This window comes from Onychomys torridus, chromosome 10 (genome assembly GCF_903995425.1).
Source record: "Onychomys torridus chromosome 10, mOncTor1.1, whole genome shotgun sequence".
Taxonomy (NCBI): domain Eukaryota; kingdom Metazoa; phylum Chordata; class Mammalia; order Rodentia; family Cricetidae; genus Onychomys; species Onychomys torridus.
The window spans coordinates 94,474,677-94,500,799 of NC_050452.1; the positions used below are offsets into that span (position 1 = coordinate 94,474,677).

Here is a 26,123-nt window from a genome sequence, read left to right on the forward strand (position 1 = left end):
TTTTGTCCTGCCAAATATTGGAAAATTTAATTAAATAGACATTTGACTTCAAGAAGGCAATGTTGAAAACTAAATAAACTTTATCCTTTTAACCTTATTGACTGACCAGAGTAACATGAAAACATCAATACCTCTGTACAATGAGAACTGAAATTGGATGAACTCTGTGTCTGTCAAGGATGTGATCACTAATGGAGGTGGCAGAGCCAGACTGCAAATCAAATTATTCTGATGCAACAGCTTCATCTTAAGACTTCACATAATCTTCATTCTACTACGAAACATCTTGTTTCTTTGATAATATTGATTTTAGGTGCTCTAACATTATAATACTCAAGCATGCAGGTTACATTTAAGGCATACTGCACACAAGGTTTGTTTATTGTATGTATAAGAAGTAAAAAAAAATTGGGCAATTTTAGAATTAGCATTTTCTCCAATTATCTAGAAAAGTGAGAATGATAGTTTAAAGGTTAATTAGGATTCTTAAAGCATTTCACATGTATTCTATACCGAATGTATTCTGTCTGGGAAACAGATTTATGGTTAATTAAAATGGTTTAAACAAAAAGCAAATAATAGTCCCTCATGCTAAATTCCAAAAGGCAGTGGATTCTTTACCTTATAGTGCAAAAGAAATTTTGCAATTAGGAAAAGTGTGGTAATAACTACAATTAATACAAATAATACATTATAAGAGAATAACATAAAGGTTCTGTTTATATTCCAAGTTTCATTATTCATGTAACCAAACTGGAGACCACTAAGCATTAAAAAGCTAAGAATGAAACTAGTCCTTAAGTTTAAAGACTTTTCTTAATAGGCTTCAAATTTTTATTTATTTTTGGCTTACTTTTTAAAATTCTTTTGAAATTAAAATGTAATTACATCATTTTCCCCTTTCCTTATTCTTCCTCTAACCTCTCTATGTGTCTCTTGCTGTTTTTCAAATACATTATCTTTAGCCTCTCTTTCTTTAAACACACACACACACACACACACACACACTATGCTCAGTCCATATAATGTTACTTTTATGTCTTGTAAGTATATAATACCAGGAATGACTATTGCCATTGGACAGCCAAATGGGGAACATGTATACACGATGGAATATTCTCCTGCTGTAAAGAAAAATGAAATCATGCAGTCTGCACAAATGACTGGATCTAGACAACATTATATTAACTGTGGTAACCCAGTTACCATAACAACAACAAAAAGATAACAGGAAGACAAATAACATCTCTCTAACTAAACTTTGACATTTTAATCTGAGTTGTAAATCATTTTCACTTAGGGAATCATGATAACAAAAGAAATTATTCAAATTGCTAAAATGATCTGATCAGAGCACACTAATTCCCAACAAAAGTCACATCTGTCCGTGATTAGTTCAGAACACTTCAAAGTCATCAATGATACATTGAAGAATTAAGATCACTGACTCCTTCAAAATGTAGCAAATTCCACAAACAAACTACAGGTTATAGAAAGAGACTGAGTTCTGGAGAAGTTCTTCATCTTTTAAGGAATTACTTATCCTATAAATGAGAAAGAAGGGGGAAGAAAGGGAAAGAAAAAGAGAACAACGATGAGAAAGAAGAACAGAACAGAGGGAAGAGAGGGAAAAAGAAAGAAAGAGAAACAGAGGGAGAGAAAAGGGAAAAAGAGAGAGAGGCGGGCTGGGGAGACCACAACTAATGCTCAGTGAGAAGAAAGGAAATTTGAAATTCATATACTGTTTATATAGTTTGAGAAAAAGTGACGGAAGAAAGTATAGAGAAGACAGTGACAACTGAATGCCTAATATATAGAAAAGATTGTTTCTCCTATAAATCTGAAACTTCAAATGAAGTGTTTCAAAACACTGAGACAAGCAATTAGACATTCTAAAGATTCTAGTAGGAAGAACTTCGTAAAGGAGGAGGAACAGCAGCCACACCCAGTTCTGAAACAGAGTGTAACTTAAAATTGAATTTCCAGTGATTTTGTAAGTAAGAACATCGTCACTAAATTGATGGAAACATTTCCTGATGGATGAATACTAAGCCTTTAAAGCATATCATTGAATTGATAATCAAATTTCCTACAGCATTGCTGCCACTCCAGACATTAGTTCAGGTGTATGAATCACTCCTTTTCTAAGTAGGACAAAGATACTTTGTTTCTCCCATTTAGGCATTTTGGTTGAGTAAGTTCCCTGGCAAGGACAGATGTTGGGACCTTCCCTAAAGTCTGTTCAATGATGATTCCAAGAGATATTACTACAGAGACAAATAAAGCATATAACTCAAGTGTTAGCAAAGGCTACCCCACAGAAATGATGGGGTCAGACACTTTCTCAGAGAGTTAACTATCACAGTTTCAATCCCATTTGCTTTTACCATATAGAATGGGCTGTTCAGTAACTGCCTTTAGCAAATGGATTACTAGATGTCAAATGGACAAGGGCCTCCCTGCTGTTTCAAAAATAACCAAAGGAAACTATTGACAAATAAATGTATTAATAATATCCATTTTATCACATATGTAGGAACACAAAATTAAATTTCAACATTAGAATTAGAGAATCCTTTGCACATTAAACTAGGGACATGAAGCATTTAAAAAACATTAAAATATTTCTAGACCAGCTGACACAAAGGAAACTATATTAGATAATTATATAGGGGGAAAACAAGATGGATGAATAATCTGACTATGCTTTCATAACAAATACTAATGTTCATGTGTAACTCTCCAGGAGAAATAAAGATTGAAAGAACTGTGAAGAATTTAAGTGAAATATATAAAAGAATATAAAAGATTTATTATACATGAATATAATATAATATATGGCATAAATATAATATAGAATAAAATAGAAATATATATTTGAATATGCATTCATATTCCTGTAAAGTCATATAGTGTGTAATATACATACAAGTAATGCACAGAAGGGCAGTCATTTTAATATTAGTGGGATTCACTTCAGTGATAGTAACTTATGGAAAGTTGAGTTTCATCTTTTCATGTGTTTACAGTATTTTTTATTATTTACCTTTTTTTGGAGACAGGGCCTCAGTATGTAGCTATGACAGGTGGCCTGGGACTTGCTATGTAGACAAGGCTAGCCTGGAACCAAAGATCCACCTTTCTCTGCCTTCCAAGGGCTTGGGCCAAAGATGTGAGCCACCACACCTCTCTCTGCTTATTTGCTTTTTTGTATGTAACTGGTGATTTTGTAAATTTAATTTATTTTTTAAATGATGTGTATGCTCATGGGAGTGAAGTTCTGATCTGAAGTTACCTGTGTTAGATACCACTAGGGCTATTCTTATAGACAGTATCCAGTGCGGAGACTGAAGCTGAACTCACATCTTCTATACAAGGAATACGATATCTGAACCTCCGAGTCATCTCTCCACCTCTCTGCAACCAGAATTTTAGACATTTCTTCTTCTGCTTTTGCCTCTAAATAGCTTGCATCCCTGTAAAAATCTTACTTTCATTACTCTAAACAAATAGAGTTCTATGTTTTAGCACCATACTACTAGTACTTTTGACACCAGTGCAGTAGGATACTAATATTAACAAACCTTAACAAATATTGACATCAACTGTAGTGGGTAGCTATTCCAGCTTTGACTTGGAAGCTCCAACCCCCATTGAGGCTTCGGTAATGGTCACACCTACAAGGAGGGGCTGAGAGAGGATGCTGAAGACCCAAGTTCTGAATGAAGGGGCTCTCTTGGTTCCTGGACCCTGGACGCTGGAGGTAGACTGAGCAGAGTTCTCCAGAGAACACCGCAGGACTGCGACACACCTTTCCCAGACCCTACAACCTATCTATCCCTTCACTTGTAAGTTACGCCACAAAATAAATCTCCCTTTTAACTACGTGGAGTAGCCTTAATAATTTCACCAATATCCAATAAAACATCATAAAAAAAGATACAGTGTAAGGCAAGGGTCTGGGTATGTGACAGTGACATTTCATACACATTTGTCCTGTATCTTTTTCCCAGTGACACTAGATCATATCAATGAATACATCCCTATGTCCTGATGAAAACCCTTTTGAACTCAAGATAACTTCAGCATGGGATTTCATTTCTTTTAGGTATCATTTCCTGATAAATAAATGCATTTTGTGAAATCTGGAAAGCCTTAATGGCTGAAAACATTCATATTTACTCTATCATAAATAGAAACAGATTGGCATGAGATTCAGAAGGACTTGTGTTCAGATTCCTATGAGGCAAGCATATTTGAATGAACTATTTAATTTATATTCTCAGGCTCCTTAATTATAAAATAGAATCCACTAAAGACCAAGTTGCCCTGAAAACACTCTATAAAGTATTTTAGTACAATTTTGGCTTATGCACTTGAACTTTAAACAGCACCTTTTATTAGGAAAAGGCTGTTAACTATCCCTGTCAATTTCTTGTTATTTTTTATGATTGTAACAAAGGAAGAAAATCAAGCAGAGGACTCATCAGCTATTTTTGTTAAGCATCTCAGAATATTCTTCCTTCCTCAGTCGTTTGCTGAGATGTCAGCTTTGAAGTCACTCCAGCATCCACTCGAATCAGAGAATGAGCTGCTAAATGTTTAATGATTAATTTGCATCAAATAGTTACTTAGCAACCATCACTAATATAAAATTAGATCTGATTTTCTGTGAAGCCTACAGTCTTATTATAGGGTTCAAAGACAGAGAAATACTAGTCAATGCCAAAATGTTAACTTGTAAAAACACACTCATATAGAGAATTTTAAGAATTTAAATTGGAAATTACACCACAATTTTTATAGCATGGTATTAGACATTTCATAGATCAATTTTTAAGTATAAACTGGATATCCATAATGAAAATAATGAAAGAAAACCTTCATTAACAATGTGTTCTGGAAACTTTTAATTCTATTACACAAATAACTCATTTGAATAGTCAATATAACTCTGAGGTAATTGCTTGCATAGAGAAATAATTTGCTTTTCTAAGCCATCAAATTAATAGAAATATTTCCTGTAAACAGTAAGATTCTTCATCCATAATATTCATGAAAGACATGTTGGGAGGCCTGCTTCCTGCAAGTTAGATGGAGAAAGAAAGAAGGAAGGAACAGAGGGAAGAAGGAAGGGGGGGAAGCCTGCCATACTTCTTATAAGTTAATGCTAATTAATCTTTACATTCATCTCTTTCAGAATTAGCCATAAGTAAAATTTTAAGTGACTGACATTTATTAATGCTAAATCTACAGTCTGATGACAATGACAAAACACGAAAATATCATCTCATAACTTAAGGGACAGCATCTAACAAGAGTAACAGATGTCATGAACTAATGAAATATGTATTAGATTCAGGGCCAATAAAAAATGATGGCCAATACTGATCAATGACTAAAGTACTGTCCTAAAGACAGAGAATAATGTTTCTTGTTCTATATTTATTATTTATTCTTAAAGGAGTACTACAAGACATCTACTGCAGAGCTGTTATCCATAATTAATGTGCTTCAAGCATGGCATTTTAATCCACTTAACATAAGTATCAGGTAATACCTGATATAGTAGAATGAGGCATTCTGTGTTTGCTTCAGGTAATCTTATTCTTTTTTAGGTAGTAAACTTTTTCCTGAAGTTAAGTTGCTAAGACTGGGTATATAGCTAATAACAGTTCTAGAAAGATCAAGTATTGCCATAACAAAGACATCTTAGAATTCAATATAATCAGCCAGCCATGATTTTATTAGGTTTTTTTACACGATAGAAGGGGGAAAAGCCTTATAATCACAGCAAATATATTTCACATTTCACCTCCAATAACTGTGAATATGATCACACTTCTGAAATTTTCCTGGTGTCTTGAGTAAACAACAGTAAATGGGCTGTCTAAAAGATAAGAACAACAGGAAAGGAAGGGAGTCAAGGAAAACAGTGGAGTTCAAAGTGTAGAGAGAGATGTAGTCCTCCCTTTGCTCTATAATTCCATTAGGCTTTTGCTTGCTTTGTTTGAAGACAACGTTTGGAATGTCTGAACTATCTCTGCTAACAGAGCACCGAACTCATTCCAAGCTGATCTAAATACTAAAGCTGAAAAAGTTTTCCTACAGGAATTTGGATTCATGTCCTAAGGCTTCTAAGAAGCAAATGGTTAGACTGAAGTGATTTACAATGTTGGGAACATCAAAGAAAACTGAACACCCACCGTCCCTAAAAATGCTCATTTGCTGTCTTTTTTCAGGCAATTTGAACTAAATTTATGGGAAAGGCCATGATGCTCGGGATCCAACCATATGCACAGAAGGATTGCACTTTCATAATATTGAGAAAGTTGAATTTTTGATATTGCCATATGTCATCATTAATTGCCTTAATTATAGGCCATACTGAAGGCAAATGAGGACCAAAATATCATGCAGTCACATTAAGACCATTTTGTATTCTGAAACATCTATGAGAGAAACTGAATGAAAATGAGGTACTGTGTACAATGCCAAATTTCAATTAGAGAGAATATGTTTTTATCTTTTACACTTCTGAAAGTAAGCCTTAATCTCCCCTTTCATGTCTACTTACAGAGAGATTATTTTTGAAACTTAAGCACTGTTGCAAGAAAGAAGAGAAACCTCAATTGGCAACAGTCAGTTGGTTCTAACTACCAGATCAGTATTTCACTACTTTGTGTCTTAAAAAACTGTTTGCTCATAAGATAATCATTAAAAGATGGGCTTGCATTGCTCAGTTCTTGCACTCCACTGTTACAAAATAGACTAGATATATAGACATGTTTAAAGAAGTATTCAGTCAGTATTTGTTGAAAGAAATGAATGATGCAGGCACCTGGACACATTGGAGAACATTGAAGATCCTTAAAGAGAAGGGAAATTATTGAACATGGGGGAAATGGGCTGACAGTAAATGTAAGTGTACCAAGAGCTAAGCATGGTAGAGGAAGATGGAAAACAGCATTCAATGCCCAGAGAGGCAACTGAGCTAAGGTTGCTTTTGAGTAACAACTAGTGCCAGCAGCCAAGTCCAGAGGCAATGTAGATGGGACATTCAGGCAATAAAGAAATACAGAAGCCAAGTGAGCTGAAGGTAAATTGGGCAAGCTCACCTTACTTAGCTATTTTTCTGAGATTAAAGATAACTATTCTGTTAAGAAAAGCCTGGTTAAAGAGTGAAATCATGGGGATAATTTGGCACCATTATGGAATTCCAAGCCAGAGGGTGTGACGGCACTTATTCTCTGAAGACCATGAAAATAATCTGGCTGCAACAAGCATATTAACCTGACTGGTTATGATATACTTAGAATTTACTGTATATGACCCTCACTATTCAAAACATTTGACACATTCTCCATTTGGTTTGATAGACATACTGTGATCATAATCCTTATTTCTTATTGTTAGCCAGGATTCTGGCATTTTATAAAGCATCTCTACTTTAGTGGAGCTATCATAATTCCTCCCCAAAATGAAGTAATTTGGTCTCTAGAACTAAAGCAACTCTAATCTCTTGATTCTCATTTTTTCAGCCCTATGGAGTGCTAGGAAGGACTGCTGTGAGAACTGTGAGTACTGTTGAATGGTACCTAGCTCTCTCTAAATGCCCACTCACTAGTTACCTCTAGCAATGGCTAACTGAGAGCCAGAGGAAACCTTTTCCTCTCCTCCCTACCACCTCGCTTCCTGACCAGCATTTAAGTAGACAATGGGCTCTGGTTCTGGCACCAGAAACCCCTTTCTGCAATCCCCTAAAAGCCTGGACTGAATAAAAGAAGAAGAAGAAGAAGAAGAAGAAGAAGAAGAAGAAGAAGAAGAAGAAGAAGAAGAAGAAGAAGAAGAAGAAGAAGAAAAAGAAGAAGAAACAAAACCAAAAAAAAAAAAAAAAAAAGTAAAAAGGCCTAGACTGTCTTTAAGCCACCTACTCCTTATTCTGTTTTGTCCTCTGGTCAACCTCACACCTAGTAATGAAATAGCATCACTGGGACATAGCTGGTATCTAATGAAGCCAGAGTGTAAAATCAACTTCATGTGACTCCACATAACCGCTAAGTTATTCCCTTTGATGAATGGGAGAGCCCAGTAAGGCATAATCAGGAAAAATATGGGACGAATCTAAAATTAAAAATATGCATTTGTCATAGATATTTACTTAAAAGCAACTTCCATATCACTGGCTGTTCTATTTTGCATTACTTTCTGTTCTATTAGAAGTAGCAAAGCAATCAGCTGAGTGAGAAGCAAATACATTTATAATGTATCCTACTTGGGACTATATTATATTGAGTTTCCCTCCCACTCTTTGATTGTAAATTGATATGATTACTTCAAGGACAACAGAATGATGGCTAGATTATAGGTTCTTCTTGAAAGGTAGAAACCTGTCACATTCACATTATTGGCAGTATTTGGACTTTGGAAAATGATCCAAAATAACAAAGCCTTAAAATATTAAAGCAACTAAGTTAAAGTAATAAACGCACAAGAGAATTAGAAGTATTTAATTCAAATACTTAAATAGTTACTGAAGGATATTTTTGTCTTTTCAGAGATAAAGAAAATTTAAATGGAAACTCACTACATTTATCTACTCATTATTACAACTCATATATTCATAGGTAATTTGCTATCTTGGTGCCATATACATATGTACAGAAGTTGGTTTCACTAAATACTAATTTTACTTGTATCTTTTTTGCTGAGTCTATTATTAATATAGTCTTAAAGATAATGAATTAGAATGACTTACATATACAAGAACATTTAGAATCTTATCTAGTCATTGCATGGAAGGTAAAATATAAGGACAGAAATACACACACACACACACACACACACACACACACACACGCACACGCACACGCACACGCACACGCACACGCACACACACACTGTAACCATAGCAAATGTCTATGGTTTCCACTTTGTCCATCTCTGCCTTCATCTCTTTTTATCGTTTATGCTGGTCCTGTATTTTATAACTACCATATATAGTCATTCTATTGGGCTTACCTCTTAGGGACTTATCTAGAAAAGCTTGCTGGAAGACACCTATGCTGGATCAGTAAAGCATCAGCCCCTTTGCGGCAGAATATTAAATACTTAATCTGAGGTCAAGACAGCTCAGCATGTAAAGGTGTCTACTACAAAGTCTAGTGGCATATGTTGATCCTTGAGATTCATAAAGTATAAAGAAAAACTTTTCAAAAGATGACCTCCATGTGTGGGCAACAGCACGCACTAGAACACCATATACACAATAATTAAGGGAATGGTTTAATAATGGTTTTAATGCTTAATATCTTTGCTGAACTAACAACTTTGTTAGAGAATCTTGACATCATTTGACTAAACTCCTCAGGAAAAAAAATCTTCCTTTCTTTTTCTTCTTGGTACTGAGGATAGAACCCAGGATCTTCACTTAGGTGAGTCCTTTTTGAAACAAACATTTTCTTTTGTTTTCTAAGTTAAGCATTCCCAGTGTTTTTCTAATTATCTGCTATGTGGTGAGTTTTCAAGAAAGGAAAGATAGTAAGAATGGGATATCTCCCAAACAAATACTAGAATCTATTTCCATGCACATATGAAGCAACCAGACAAAGGTAGGAAAGGCAGTTTAGAAGGACATAGAGGAAAGTATTATCCAGAGGCAGCTCTTCTTTTAAACAGAATGCCAGGATTTGCATTGATGCTTTATAATTGTGGCATATAAACTTTAGTTGTAATCATTAATTCATTGTCACAATCTTTATGGACTATTGTTAGATCTAAGACACTGATAAAAAATTCTTTGTGCTAGGAAAAAAGCTACAGCTAGTAAGAAAAAGGATGGAAAAAAAGAAAGGGCAATTTGTCAGTCACCAATCTATTTTGGGAAACTAATATTTGCATGTACCTTGCTTTTATTAAAAATCTTTCACTTAAATTAATAAGGTCTTATTGATAGACGAAGGTTTCTTGTATTTATTCTTCTAGTGATGAACAATAATGCTTTTGAGGAGCCATTTGACCTAATTTGCTTTTCAATTATTTAGTGCATATTTATTGAATGTCTACTATATGTGTGAAAGGAACTGAGGTATCGGAAACTAGAATAGGTCTCAATATTTCTTAATCTTTCAGAAATTAAAAACACTGGCTAATTTCAGTACAGAAAGTTAAGTAATATGAAATCACTCAATAATATACTAAAAAACAATGTATGTATATATTAAAACATGCATGAATTTGAACATTACTTGCAAAGAATAATTACATAAATGTATTCAGTTATGTGAATATAAAAATATAGAACTATAATGCTAAAAGTATAATGAAATTTTCTTACTGTTAAAGAGACAAAACTAAAAAAATATGTAATTATATAAAATAATAAATCATTATTCCTGTCTCTTCATAAGGACGTTACCCACATCCATATTAGGATGGCTAATGTGAACAGTGGGAACGTCGTAAGATCTACAGACTGCTTTAATCAAATACTCTTATGTAGGAGTTCTCCAAATTACATACTTCTTCCTTTAATTTCTTTAAAAAGAAAACACTGCAAGAGACTGCAAGAATATGTAATATATACTTTATATTTCTAAAAGGAAGAAACAAAGAGCTGAGGAGAAAAACATGATCATGAGGGGAGACAGGCACCTCTGATGGGTAATGTGCATGAAATTGTAGGCCATGGAAGAAACTCGATTTGTCAGCAGGATACAAAGGAAAGATTCTCTCCTCAGAACACTCTGAGTAGGGGTTCATTGTTTTATTGTTTTCTCCCTTACACAAGTGGTCCCTGTAACTTGGCTAAATGAAGGCAGCTTCACTTGAAGACGCCACAATTACATCTTCAATTCAGGTCAGAAGGGGTGGGAGCTGGAGAGGAAGGGGCACAGGAGATCAAAAACGAAGTGTTGGCAAATGGCGAGGTTTAACCCTCTGAGTATTTGGGTCATTTCCCGGGAAGAAAATACCTGCTAAGGAGGAAAATCAGACCTTAAAAGAAAATGCACAGTATAAAAGCCACAATGGAACTAAGGTGTGAGAATAACAGAGAAAGGTATTGATTCGCCTGCCCCAAATTTCATTAGAAACAGGGTACCTGTGAACACAGACAAGAAAAGACAGAATGAGTTAAGAGGACTTAGTAAAGGTTAAATATAACTTTAGTGAATGTGGGGATGAGTGAGTACAAAGCACCCGAAGAAGCAATCTCAGTAGGTCCCTGTGGTCACTGGATTTTCTACCCCCTGCCACACTAACCCCCCCATCTTCAAAAGCAAGTGATATTCGATTAATTAGTCTAAGATTTTATGTAAGATTATTGTTCAACTGTATCTATTCATTGACTCCTAGAATTCTGTTAAAAATATTCTATGTTGCTCTGGGTATGGATTTCCATAGTGGAGCACAGATCATGGTCAGGGAACTGTGCAATTTTGCAAGCATTCCTTGGTTAGTTTACTTCCCTTAAGTAATACAATAGACAAAGCTGAATTATAATCAACATTACCTCTAGTATACTTTATTATTAATAATAAACTTTTCTATATATTCCTCCTAACCATGGAAATTGTCTTATGATAAAAATCGACATTGGCCAGGTGGTGGAGGCACATACCTTTAATCCCAGCACTTGGGAGGCAGAGGCAGGTGGATCTCTGTGATTTGGAGGCTAGCCTGGGCTACCAAGTGAGTCCCAGGAAAGGCACAAAGCTACACAGAGAAACCCTGTCTCAAAAAAGAAAAAAAAAATCAACATTGTGTGCTATAAAGAGCTGATTCAATTGTTGCTCTTTCAGAAGATTTGATGTCAGTTCCATATCATTTGGTTCACACCTACCTGTCATCTCAGCATCAAAGAATCTGATATCTTCTTATGACCTCCACAAGCACACCCATACATGTGATATACACACATGCAGACATGAATAAAAATGAATCTTTTTAGAAAAATTCAATATTGCAGGACCAGCGAGAGGACTGAGTGAGTCTGGCTGCCTGCTGCCATGCCTGGTAACCTGAGTTCAATCCTGGAACCACATGGTGAATGATAAAAATAGACTCCAAAAATATTCCTTTGATTTCCACACATGCACTATTGTGTGCATGTGGGGACACACACACACACACACACACACACACACACACACACACACACACACAAATAAATGAATAAATGTTAAAAATACCAATAATTGCATGTGAATTGCAATAGAGTTTCCTGGTTAGTTTCTGTCAATTTGACACAAGATAGAGGAACCTCAATTGACCAAATGTTTCCATCGTATTTTGTGTAGACATGTTTGTAGGACACTTTCTTGATTAATGATTGATGTAGGAAGGTCCAGGGACCACTATGGACATGCAACTCCTAGGTAGTTGGTCCTGGATGAGGACCAATTATTCTCTATGGCTGAGCCAGACCTAGAGAACAAGCCAGTTAGTAGTGTTCCTTCATGACTTCTTTAGTTCCTACATCCAGGTTTCTGCCTTGAATTCCTGCCCTGACTTTCCTTCATTATGGACTGTAAGCTGCAAAATGATATAAATCTTGTCATCTCTAAGTTGCTTTTAGTCATAGTGTTCATCACAGCAACTGAAAACTAACACACCATTAATGTGTCCAATTATTAAGAAGAAAATTTTTGTAGGTACAAAGTTTACCACGTTCATCACATACCTGACAAATTCATCATTAGGTGATCAGCAATTATGTAAATGTCACTGAGTAAACTTGCAGAAACCTTGATAGTAGCTCCTATAATGCTCCTATATTCTATAGACTATGTATCTTAGACTACACACATGTAACATGTACTAAGTAATGTTTGTAGTTGTAGTAAAATTGTATTTGTGTATCTCAATACATATAACCCCAGCAAAGGTACAGAAAATGTACTGGGCAAGTGGGACTATGCAGCTCTGTTGTGGCATTACAGGACCACAGTCATAGCTGTAACTTTATCATTTGTGGAGTTTCATGAATTAGCACAGATGTAGATTTCACATTACATAGCTTGTGTTCTTCGTGTGTGTGTGTGTGTGTGTGTGTGTGTGTGTGCGCGTGTGTGTTGCAATGGCACTCATAGACATGAGTGTATGTATATGTGAGATGTAAGTAGACATGTGTATAAATCTGTGTGTATGTGTGTATAAGAGGATAACCCTGATTCTTGTTCCTCAGATGCCATCTTTTTTTGACAGGTTGCTTCCTTAGCCCAGAACTTGCTTCAAAGTCTAGGATCCCAGGATCTGCCTATCTCCATTTGCCTGACAAGCACTGGGTTGCAAGTTCAAGCAGATTGAACTCAGGTCCTCTGGTTAAGAAATCAAAAATTCTACAGACTGGGCTATCCTCACAGCCTCCATCTTATGGGCTTCAACTAAGAATGGAACTGGAACTATAAATTTGTTTAACAAACAGGTTATGGCATTACACGAATTGTTTGTTTAACCATTGAATGAAAATTTTCAACAAAGTTTGAACCATAAATCTTAAGTATTCCTAATACAAAACCTTAGCAAATTTCAAAGTTTTTTTCTAATGCAAACAACTAAAAAACAGTTTCCTAATTCACTATAGATAAGAAGGTCATTAAAAGTTACAGGTAGCATTTTTAAAGACACATACTATTTATACCCTACATTTTTATGAAGTGTTTGGAAAAACGAGCTTGCAGTAGTTTCGTGGCTCTAAGAAATGCAAACTCTTTAATACATAGCTAAGAGGTTGAGAAGACAGGATTGGATCTGGGAAACACCTGGTTGCACTACCTGGCATTACCAAGTAGGAAGAAATGAAAATCAAATAACTTATGAAAAAAATCAACAAAAAAAATCTATGGGGCTAAATATCACAGCTCCTTTAAAGTGGGTGCTAGACGCAGATCATACCTTAGCTCTGAATTTCTCTAGTTTCATTATATACAGGGCATGTATCTAACATGCTGAGCACAAGGTTCCTTTGCAGTAAAATGGTGATGTTCATAATGCCTAGTGAAATTCTTGTGAGAGTCAATTTGCTAATGTGTGTAAACCTTTAACCCATGGAAATAACAGCATGTGATGCCATCAATAAATCTTACTAAGTGACTCTTTCTGGCACTGGGAAAATCATGCATCTCATGGTTAAGGAAAAGAGTTGGGAGTTGATTTAGATTAGGACTTATTAGTATATCAGAGGAGGTCTATGGGGGAAATCTAGAACATGTTAATACTTATATGGACTGAGAAATCAACTAATGTAAAAGAAATCAGATTGTGTTATAAATCTATGATGCCTTATCTCACTGTCTTGTTAAAGAAATGCAACTTGACCACAAGCTTTGATACAGAGGCTGGTTCGTGGTTAGAACTCTTTTCCTGAGACGGGGTTTCATGTATCTTAGGCTAGCCCTGAATTTGCTATATACTAAAGGGTCATCTTGAACTTCAGATTTCCCAGTTTCCACCTTTAGTGTTTGTATTATATATATGGACCACGGTGCATATTTTAGGATGTTCTAGGGATTGAACTCATGGCTTTGTGCATTCCCAGCAAGCACTCTATCAGCTGAGCAGTATCCCAGACCCAGTTTCTGCCTTGAGTGATTTTCCTCCTAAAATTATATTAAGTGCATTAAATGCATTTCAAATCAGCATAACTCTTTAAAACAAATACACTGAAGATAATTTAAACATGATTCAATGTATACAACAAATTCATTTAGTATAAAATAACTAGTAGGTATGCCTAATTTGGGAATTCTTCAATAGGAAAACAAGCAGATGAATAACATACTAAATATATTTTTAAGACAGACAGAAAATTTTATGATTATTAGAAACTCCAAATATAGATATTAAAAATCATGTTTTCCATTGTTTAAAATTTATGAGAAAAAGACATGTGTGGTAAAGCACATCATTTTATGCAAGAGTGTGAGCAACTTATTTATGTTGAAATGATGTCTGCAAAGAACATTTCAGAATGAATCTGGAAGAGTCTGTTAGAGTTGTTATCCTCACAGAAAGCTGATGAAATACAGGAGATTAAAGAGATAACTGTGAACTGATTCATTGTTAAAAAAAAAAAAAAAAACAACACTCTGACAATTTATCTCTGCTTTCATGTTTCAAATGACGAAAATCAGAATATTAATGCACGTATTCTACAACTATTTTAAAAATAAAATCTTGCCTATTGTACATTTTTTCATAAAATGCCTTTCTAGAAATGCATTCCACATACTTCACAAAGACATCATTATGCAAGCAACGTAGAACTGTCTTGGTTCAAAGATAGTTTATGCCTTTCATTTCCTAAAATATCACTGGTCAACAAAAAATGGTCAGTGGGAGCTTTATACTTTTCACAGAGGCTCCTGTAGAGATAATAATATATGAAACACACTTGAGAGTTCAATTAAATCTATACACTTAAATGCATTTTTCAGAACAAAGAATGTAAGTACATGAAATTCACTGAATTCTCACTACTCAGTCATTCTATAATGACTCAAAATGAAATTTTATCTTGCTTCATTATTATTTTTAAATTATAATTCATTTTTGTTGGCCAAAATTTTCTCTATTTTTGAAGCGTGCGCACTTCCAGCTCATGAGTCATGTGCTGTTTCTTGAAATAAGCATGGATGAGCAAGCTCAGAGCTGTCTCTTGGCACGGGAAGCCTGCTGATCCCCAGATATTTTTCTCCTTCTGAGACATCAAAGGAAGTTGGAACCTGGGATTTGTTTATGATCCCAGGTGTTCTCTGTCTCTGGGATGAGCTGAATATCTAATATAAGACTATAGGATTTCCTGTGTGATTTTTCACTACAAAATCCCATGAATAATTAATCAGTAAGGGAAAAAAATCTTTTGTGTTGGTGAATCTTCCTTTGGGATAAGAAGTCAGAATATGCTCCATTTTAGATTATTTCATTCTTCATTAATCCTGAAGAAAAAGACAACACACTGCTGCTCCATATCATGGCTGATCTAAAGGCTGCAGACACACTTCTCGAGATTGTATAAAACATACTCTTAAGTATTCCTTAATCCATGGCTTCCTATTTCTCTCCTGTCTGAACCCCATGAATGGACATGCATCTGATTTTCAAAAGGTTGGCAGGACGTAAAATGTAGATATAATTTAATTACACTGAAAAAAAAATCTGTGTTGATACTATTATGCACGTAAGTATATAAAATTTAATATCAATTTCTACTTGCTCAAATTTGGAGAGATTCAGAGAGGAAATATGTCCCCCTCTTTGCTTTTCTATGCATTGCATACTCTCCCATTAAAAACACTGTTAATATAAACATTCATGTACACAAATATATCATCAAAATTGGATGCTGTAGGGACATGAGATGTGGGAGTGGTCTAAGACCTGGAAATCTCAAATCTGTTGCCTTCTTTATATTTATGCGGTTATTTTATGCCCTCCCAGAGAATTTGTCAGTACATGCAAATTAAAGAGTAATATTTTTTAAAAAAAAAAAGTATAGGAATATACATACTATAAGGGACACATTCATACTGCACTTCAAGGTATTTATAAGTTCCTGGACATGGGTCTGGAAAAACATCAGGACCTGCCACCACAGCACACTGGGTTCTGTTATTGCATCTGAAATCAAAAGAAATAAAGAAATAATAAATTTATGCAAGCTTAAATCATCATGAACACCAACATTAACATTACTTTACTTCCAGTTATGTATAACTATAGAAGATTTTGCTGACTTAGGACTTTAGATTTATTAAAGGACTATCTTCCATGTTCTTTAAAAATTAAAACACAAACATCTATTTGTGTATTTTGCTCATAGTCATTTATATTTGCTTGAATAGAGCATAATTTTTAGATAGCAGTTAAATATTGCTGAAGCAATACAATGTCATCCATAGGACAGTGGAAATATGACTACTTAGTAGGGTTAATTAAGAGGAAAGACCAACTATCATTTCTAAAACTATATTTAACAGAATATAACAAAATATTTCTCTTAGACAGTTGTAAAATAAAGTCAATGAATATGATAAAATTCATTTTAAATGAGTTGAAAGTTATACTTAAAACCCTTTCCCTTAAGAATTCCTTAAGAATTCAGAAAAAATCTTAGTATTTAAGCATCAAGGAGATGGCTCAACTGGTTATAGAACTGATTTTGATCTTTAACATTCATCAGGTGGAGGAGGAAAACCCATTCCTGCAACACCTTGGCATGTACAGCCACACACCTGTAAGTGCATGCACACAAATAAATGTAAAATGTCTTAAACTGATCACTGAAATATAGAAATATATTTATTTTGCATATTTGATATTAGCCACATAAGTAACACCATTTTAAAGAACCGATTCTCCATGTTTCTTTTATTCCATATAATAATGACACCAAACTTACAGATTACATGTCACTTAAGTCAGTATTATGTAATTCAAGAGTAGCTTTACATTTCTGAAGGGAATGAAAGCACGCTACTATTATAACAGAAATACAAACTTGGGTTCTTTCACAGTAAATGAATTATACCATCCTTGAGGGAAAAAATACATATAATTAAATCCAATCACCTCTGAAAAAGAATCTAGCTGACAGTGGCCTCATTACTGTACATTTTACTCAGAAACAACTTCCTAGGTTCGGTAATTTATCCATTAGTAAACTATGGTTAATGGGTTCACAGACCCATAATATGGACATGTATGGGATGATGACACCGACTATTCTGTTTTGTTCTGCTTACTTACTTCAGATATGGAAGACAACTTTAGCCCCACTTCAGAACAGCTTTTCCTATCATCTTCTTAAAGGTTTCCCCCCTGATGCAATCCATGCCTCAGAAGACTCCTGGAACCTTGCACTTATATGCAAATTCAGGATTCAGTTTGACTTAGAGTAAAACATGTATCTTCTTGAAGCTAACATTTCTCAGATTTAATGGAGATTTTATTTATTTCCAAATTAAAATTGCATCATTATTGAGTGGCTAAAGTTGAAATTATATTTTATGTTATTAATCAAAGATTAATTCAAGTAAAAAAGACCATCCTAATCCCAGTACTTAACCCAAAGAGTTTATAAATACTAATAGTCTCCTCTGGAGATGTGGCATTTGCTCTCTTGACCAGGCTACCCTATTTTAATATCAAGGTAAATGTGATTGTTCTTTAACACATAGTACAAGTGCACAGTGTGCTGTAGTATCCTCATGAAAAACAACACTGATTCCCTGTCACAATGAAAATCCAGTCACAGAATATAGCACATTAAATTACATGATAATTGTAGCTAAAACAATACACTGTTCACATATTACAAAAATGACATGCAGCTTGTTTATCTGTACTGAAGGGAATTTCAACAGCCTTCATTTATAACATTAGTTACCCTTGTATTTTGCTTCATGTACCTCTAAGATGTGCTTGTAGCTATTGAAACAGTACATATGAAGAAGTTCAAAATCTAAAACTGTCATATGATGATATATGCACCATGTCTTATGCAAAACAGCATTACCTTATAATATCTACTCTTAGAATTATTTACTACTTCAGGACAAGGCACTCAAAATATCAAAGGAAGAAAAGCATGTCCAATTCTGTAAAATGCTCTCTTTATCTAAGATACATTATAATCTGTATAAGATACACCATAATCATGGTCCTGAGTGTTTAAATGTTTAGAATACATGCTAGATTAGGAAATCAAAATTTAAAGGAATCTTTCCTCTTAGTTTTCTCATAGTACTTCAGCTACTGAGAATCAAAGAGAAAATAGTTTCAACATTAACTCAAAAGTTTTTGAACAATTCATACATTTACAGTAATTTCAAAATCATGAGTACAGTCATTTAATACACTATATACAAAGTGGGAAATAAAATAATCCAGAGTTCTTATGTGCCCAACTTGGATGTTTCATTGTTTATTTTAATATAAATACATAGATGTTTCTTCTGTTTTTAATACAAATAAAAATTAAAAATTATTTCCAGTATCCTTTAAAGCTTATACTACAGATATTTTTAAATTCACAATAAAGAACAAAAAAAAAGATTGAAATAATATTTTCAAATACACTTAACCCACAAATAAAAAGAAAACACTATAATCTTGAAATATTTGAAGGATTATTTACATTGGTATTATTGGCAGTATTGTTTTCATTAGATATTTTATGTGAAAATCACCTCTACTCTAACATTATGGTCATCAGAAGTTGACACCAATAAATGTCAGGGAGAATTCTGAAAGATAAAAAGAAATTAAAAATCCACCAAAACCAAACCAACCAACTAGACAAATTCAAACTCCTGATACTGGAGTTTCAGCAAACTATAATGGGGTTGTTATTTTATATCACAGGGTTGGTGAGCCTATTACCAAAACGTATTAGGTATAGTTTCGGTTGTGGTTTTTGCTGGTATTACTATCATTACCCTGAGTCAGTAGTTACAAGAGGGGATTCTCCTCAGGGAAATGGGCACACTTGAAATAAACAAACAATGCAAGCAGTGTGACACCAAGCATCATATAAGCTCTCTGGCTTCAGGGTAGTAACAACAGACAACATTGCCACATAAAGGCATGGAGCTTCACCCATAGAACCTCAATAATATGGCTTTCTAAACAACCTGAACAAGGACTATAAAAAACACTAACATGAATGAACAAAACCACAGGGGTCTCACTTCTTGACAGAGAACACCAGGCAACACAGAAAAGCAGAGTGCAGGAAAAATATTCTTCCTGAAGGTTGAGCAAACTAATTAATTATCCATAAGAGGTCAGCCCTGAATTCATACACATCCAAGCTGTAGGAGACCTGCCCCCACTCCCCCCGCCAGGGTACTGTTGATCAGGGAGAAGTGAGAAATAGAAATACAGAGGGAAAGGGACAGATAAGAAACACAGGCTAGCCTGGGGAAGGCCCGGGTCAAAACCCACCAGCCCCTTCTGTCTGTTCTAAAGGGCTATTTATAGAAATGGCAAGGGGTAGAGCAAAAGACCTCCCCCAGCACAGCCACGTGCAGACCCTTCCAAACACCTGGTAACTACACGTATGGTTAATTCATCCCCTTATGCAGCCCTGCTGTGTAAAGCAAGCTCAGATCTCACTAGGAAACCTCTGTGGACTCCCACACCAAGCAAAGCTAAACAGACTCGGCAAGTGTCATTTATATACATATTTTCCTGTGTATGTATGTGACAATAACAATTACATTAAAAAGGTCCTGAATCTGAGAGGTAGTGGATGAGTTACATGGGAATCTCGGGGGGGGGGTGAGAAAGAGATGGGGGAATGATATCATTACATATTAATTAAAAATAATCAATCACAACTATAAATGTAGATGTAAACATATAAAAATAAAGCCATGTAAAGATGAACGCCAAAAAACAAACAAAAAGCCAAAGAAAACTTCTAACTATACAAGTCCTTGCTCATATGCAAACTGCTTTCCTTTCGATATTCTAGGATAAATCCAAGTTTTTTAGTAAAGATCCTTTCTTCTGATAATCTCAACTTAGAAATGGTCACATATATCCTGTATTACATTACTTTTTTGTTGTTGTTTTTGAAGACAGAGCTTCTCTGTGTGGCTTTGCACCTTTCCTGGAACTTGCTTTGTAGACCATGCTGGCCTGTATTACATTACTTTTAATTGATTTGATTTTACAAGTTTATCAACAAATGAAGTTGTATACATTTAGGATATACACTCTTATGTTTCAATGTATGTACAAGTCACAAACTGATTCCCCCTATATATCAAGCTTATTAAAGTATGATCATGTAACAGTTACATATTTCTTTGTTTGAAGAAATAGTGGTCTACTCTTATTACAAAATTCACAACAGGCTACCTAAGGCCTCCATTCTGCAACTGGATCTCCAGCATCCCTGCACCCTGTATTTCTCAAACTTTACATCCTTGAACAGGATCTGTCTCTTTCCACCACACCTCAGACATAGGCAACCTCCATTCTAAGCTCTGTTTCTTTAAGACTCACAGGCTTATAGCCCTGAAATTGGGCTTTAAATTGAACAAATCCACACACATAGCTTAGAAAAGAATTTTAGTCCTGTAACAGTGAAAAAGTATAACAGTGACTTCTAAGTTACAATCTTTCCACTGTTGAAATCTGTAACAGTGGCTGGCTAGAATTATGAATGTTTTCAATTGAAAATAAACGGAGTTGAATTTGCAGTACTTTATTACCATTCACATCTGGCCACATTTGGAAGCTGGATCCCTTCACTTGTATGTAGAGTGAGCCAAACAAATGGAAGTGGCTGCTTGAACTCATTGTCTCAAGTTCAAGAATAGTGAGATGACCATTCTTTAAATGTGAAGGGGCAATCATTCACAGAAGCACCCTTTTTATACGGAATGCTAATATACACTCTCTATTATACTTCTCTATTATGTGGTATGCTAATGTATTTCATATATCCCTTCTATATTATGTAGTATGTTGATATATATTTCATACAATGCTTTTGTACTATATGGCGTGTTAATACTATATTCAGGAAATATGTAATAAAAGGTATGTTAAGATATATTTTATATGCCCATATATTTCTTAAGTGAGTGACATGTACACTTTCCCAATTGTTAATTGAGAAAGACATTAACAACTAATATATTTTTGCTTTGTTCTTGTCATGAAATTGATTTAAAAAAAAAAAAAGAAAAAATTCCTTTTTTCTCTGAGCTACAAAATGTTCACTGTAACATGCCTGGCCTAAGATGAAGGATGTCATGGAGTCATTTAGTTTGAAAAAAATTAGGGTTTTCTAAACTAAACTTCATAAATGAGAAACAAAACACATACAGAATTGTAACTTGAAAATAAAAAAAAAGAAATTTAATTTGTATTGCATATTAGGAGAATTATTAAAACCTGTAAAAGAAAATTCATGGTGCGTGAGGGAAATTTTCTTAATCTTTTACACACAAGTGTTTAATAAAGAGCTAAAAACACATTAAGCAGTAAGTGACTAATTGCAGGGGTGTGTGTTTACATGTGTGCATGCGAGTGAGCACGCATGCATACATCTACTACATGTATATACACTTGGATGCTATTAAAGATAATTGAAGGGGAATGGAGAGATGGCTCTTCAGTCAAGAGCACTTGCTGCTGCTCTTCATGTGACCTGGGTTTGGTTTCTAGCACCTAAGTTGTTTGACTCATAATTGCCTGGAACTCTAGGCCCAAGATCTGATGCTAGATCTAGAGTCCTTAGGCACCTGCACTTATATACACATATCCTCCCCAAATATACATACTTGTGATGATTAAAAAAACCCTGAAACATAATTCAAAAGTAAGTGTAAAGTGAGTGTAGAGCTTCTTTATTTTGTTTATATCAATACACAAGTGTCCTTTTCAGCCTTGATTGGAGAAGCTTCCTTTTGCAGTGATCATCTGTCAAAGTAGAAACTCCTGGATGCTCGAACAGTGCTTAGAATAAAAGACAACTGAACACTTAGTCTACAGAAGACATATGTATCACCCCTTAAGTCTCAGGAAGCAGTGAAGATAGGGCAGAAAAAAGAATAAGGAAAGAATGGCAGAGAGAATGGCTGGGAAACTGTCTTCACGTCCTGACACAGGTAATCATGAACTCATACCTCTTGCACTTGTCTGCACTGGGTTTGCACAGACTGAGCCTGCTAAACGTCAATCATGAATGAGAGAAGAGCTCATAGGACCTCATTTCTCCCTGCTGAACCATCAGCCATTGGTTTAATCACCTTCACTTTTATAACCACTGGAGAGCTTACTGGGCTCCAGTGGGTAGTTTTGCAACCTTGCTCTTATGATCCTATGGTATACTGCATATCTCAGGTTACCCAAGATGATAATATACAATATCAATTGCAATGAAACTTTCATCTATACCTCATTTTAATAAGCCGGGCGGTGGTGGCGCACACCTTTAATCCCAGCACTCGGGAGGCAGAGCTAGGCAGATCTCTGTGAGTTCGAGGCCAGCCTGGGCTACCAAGTGAGTTCCAGGATAGGCGCAAAGCTATACAGAGAAACCCTGTCTCAAAAAATAAAATAAAATAAAGAAGGAAAATTTATTCATAAGCCACTCAGCAGAACTTCCTGAAAACAGTGACCCAAAGAGGTGATGACTAGGTCCTGTCAACATATCCATTGATGAAATAATCACATCTGTGAATGACAGCCGCAGATGGACTGTGTACCATACTAGAGCCACACAGGTGACTGTTTTTGATAAGACCTCATAGCTTACCAGAGACTGACCAGATGAGGGTCTGGTAGGCAGGGAGAAGTTGAGGTCAGTACAAAATGGGTTTGCAGCAGACAAACAACAGATAAATTGTGCTCTCAAGTTCCTTCCTCCACCTGCTGCCATTATTTCATGTTCAAGGGAAAACCATGTTTAAAAATTTTAAAGCTGTTTTTTTTCCTGAGTTGACTACTTCATATTTTGATACAAGTTTATCCTTTAAAATATTTACTAGATCGATACAATGCCACTACTGTAAGTGCCATTTTTCCATAAGATTCCCCCATATCTTTTAAAATACATTTTCTTGTCATCTAAATATATACATATATTTATTTCAAGTACTAATTGTATTTCTATATAAAATGTATAGGTGCTAGTCACCTACAGTATCTGGTGCGATGTAAAACCATATGCCAAGAAAACCACTGCATATGACTTACAAGTGTCTTCTGTCTTCAATTGGAAATGTTTCACATTTGCTTTTCTTTTTTTTTCCAATATTGTGGTCTATGCTCGACATTTTAGAGAAACCTAAGAAAGTGGGACTAGAATACTGAATTCAAGATAATGTGTGAATGACATTTAGGAATACATCAAAGACAAAATGGAAAAAATTGCACTAGAATTTCTTTTCTCTTTAACTTTTTTTCTAGAATTTCATATGTAAATACTTTATTTACATCACTTCTACTCCCTCTTCTCCAATTTTCCTTGGGCCTTCCCACTCTCCCTCAAATTCATGACCTCTTCTTATTTGTTGTCATGCACACATACATACACAAATATATATGTACACACATATATATACATATACATTTATATACACATGTATATATCGTGCTGAGTCCATTTACTGTTGCTTGCTTGTATATTTTATGCCTCTTGGGACAGGGTAAGCTACCAGGAGCTTGTTCCTAGGGAGGACTGATTCTCCCTTTCCCCACAGTCATTAAGCACTTGTAAGTCTTCATCTATGTAGGACCTTGTGAGAGTTGTCCAGTGCTCACTGGCAGGTCTGCTGGAGGTGTTCTTGTTCAGGTCTTGTAGAGACAATCATATTTTTTGAGACTTCATAGTTTCAGTTCCTCTATCATATATGGAGGGTACTATGTCACAACAGACATCTTGGTCCTCCTGCTCTGAAATATCTCCCCCTCCCTTCCATGGTGTTCCCTGATCCTTAGGTGTAGGAGTTGTGTTCTTTATGTATCAAGTTACTTCAGGCATCACTTAGTCAGTTGTTCTCAGAATTTTGACCAGTTGCAGACTGCCGAAATATTTTCTTCCTATTACAAAAGGAAATGTCTTTTAAGAAGAGGGAGAACTACACTTATTTATGTGTATTAGGATTAAGTATTTAGAGTGCAGTTAGAAATTATGCTAGTTTAGCAAAGTGTAAACAATAGGTTCTCTGCTGGCCTCCAGATTTCACGAGTTACAGTTAGTTTATAGTTTACAGTTTACACTACAGGTTTACAGTGCCAGTGATACAAGTTTTCATATTGAGCAGGTTGAAAGATCAATTAGACAACTGTTGGTTACTCCCAAAATGTAAGTGTCTCTACAATACCTTTGGGAATATCTTGCCATGCCAATCACTGTTGTGATTTTTAGGCTTTATGCAAGGTAGGACTACTGAGTGCTTTTCTCCCTTGGCAGCCTGCATAGCTCCTTCCCACACTATGTCAGCTGGTTCCTCCAAATCCTATGTCTAAAGTATATGGTGTGTTCAGCAATAGGCTCTTACCTTTAAGTTCTGGGAGACAACTAAGAAAAATGGAAAATCCTATAAAATCATTTCATTTTTTTATGAGTAGTTTCTACTTTATTTTTAAAGTCTCTCTGTCTCTCTGTCTGTCTCTCTGTCTGTCTCTCTCTCTCTTTTTCTCTCTCTGTCTGTCTCTCTCTCTCTCTCTCTCTCTCTCTCTCTCTCTCTCTCAGTATGTGTGTGTTCCTGTGGCAGAGGTTCAGGAACAATTGTGCTTGGCATGTATGTGAAGGTCAATGGAAACCTCAGGTGCTAGTCTTCAGGCACCTTATATATTTCCTTGAGACAGGGTTTATCGTTGACCTGAAACTACACCACATTGAAGAGCCTACCTACCCCATGAACGTCCAGGCCTGTCTCAACAGCACTATGATGAGATGACAGGAGAACCCCATGTCTGACTCTTTACAAAGGTCCCAGGTATACAAACTCAATCCTCAGGCTTGCAAGAAAGGATCTATTGACTAAGCCATCTCTCCATCCCTATTATTCCTTTGTTTGTAGATTGTTTAATTAAAAACAGCAAAATTTGAAAAGAACTGTGATAACTAGCAAGCAAACATTACAAGTCAAATGTGTTTACAAATTCCCAAGTAGATCTTACTTTTTTTTTTTTTTTTTTTTTTTTTTTGCTTAATTAAGAGAATGTTTGAAGTAGATAGGCTTGCACTAATTTCAAAAGTGTTGTTTCTGGGTTGGGGATTTAGCTCAGTGGTAGAGCGCTTGCCTAGCAAGCACAAGGCCCTGGGTTCAATCCTCAGCTCTGGCCAAAAAAAAAAAAAAAAAAAAGTGTTGTTTCTATTTAATCATTTGAACTAAGAGTTTTTGAGAAACATATACAATATGACATTTATGAGGTCATGTTTTGATTAGATAGATAGATAGATAGATAGATAGATAGATAGATAAATTGTGGCTATTTTGATGCTTAAAAGCAATAGGTAACCTAATACAAATATAATCAAAAGGAAGTAGATAGTTTCCAAATGATAAGAGTTTAAGATATACAATATTTACTGCTTAAATTAATAGAAAGTAAATGATAATAAAGCATAAAAATGACTGATCTAAAAATTA

General features: G+C 35.2%; 1 protein-coding gene across 24 annotated transcripts in view; it reads right to left on the minus strand.

Annotated features, from left to right (window-relative positions):
- The window catches only part of Adgrl3 (adhesion G protein-coupled receptor L3), a 763,485-nt gene that overhangs the window by 335,685 nt on the left and 401,677 nt on the right, over window positions 1-26,123 (minus strand). For all 24 annotated transcript variants that reach the window (XM_036200955.1, XM_036200954.1, XM_036200934.1 and 21 more), the window contains one exon: window positions 16,511-16,620. In XM_036200955.1, the coding sequence (XP_036056848.1) occupies window positions 16,511-16,620 (110 nt within the window). The remainder of the gene's footprint in view (window positions 1-16,510; window positions 16,621-26,123) is intronic.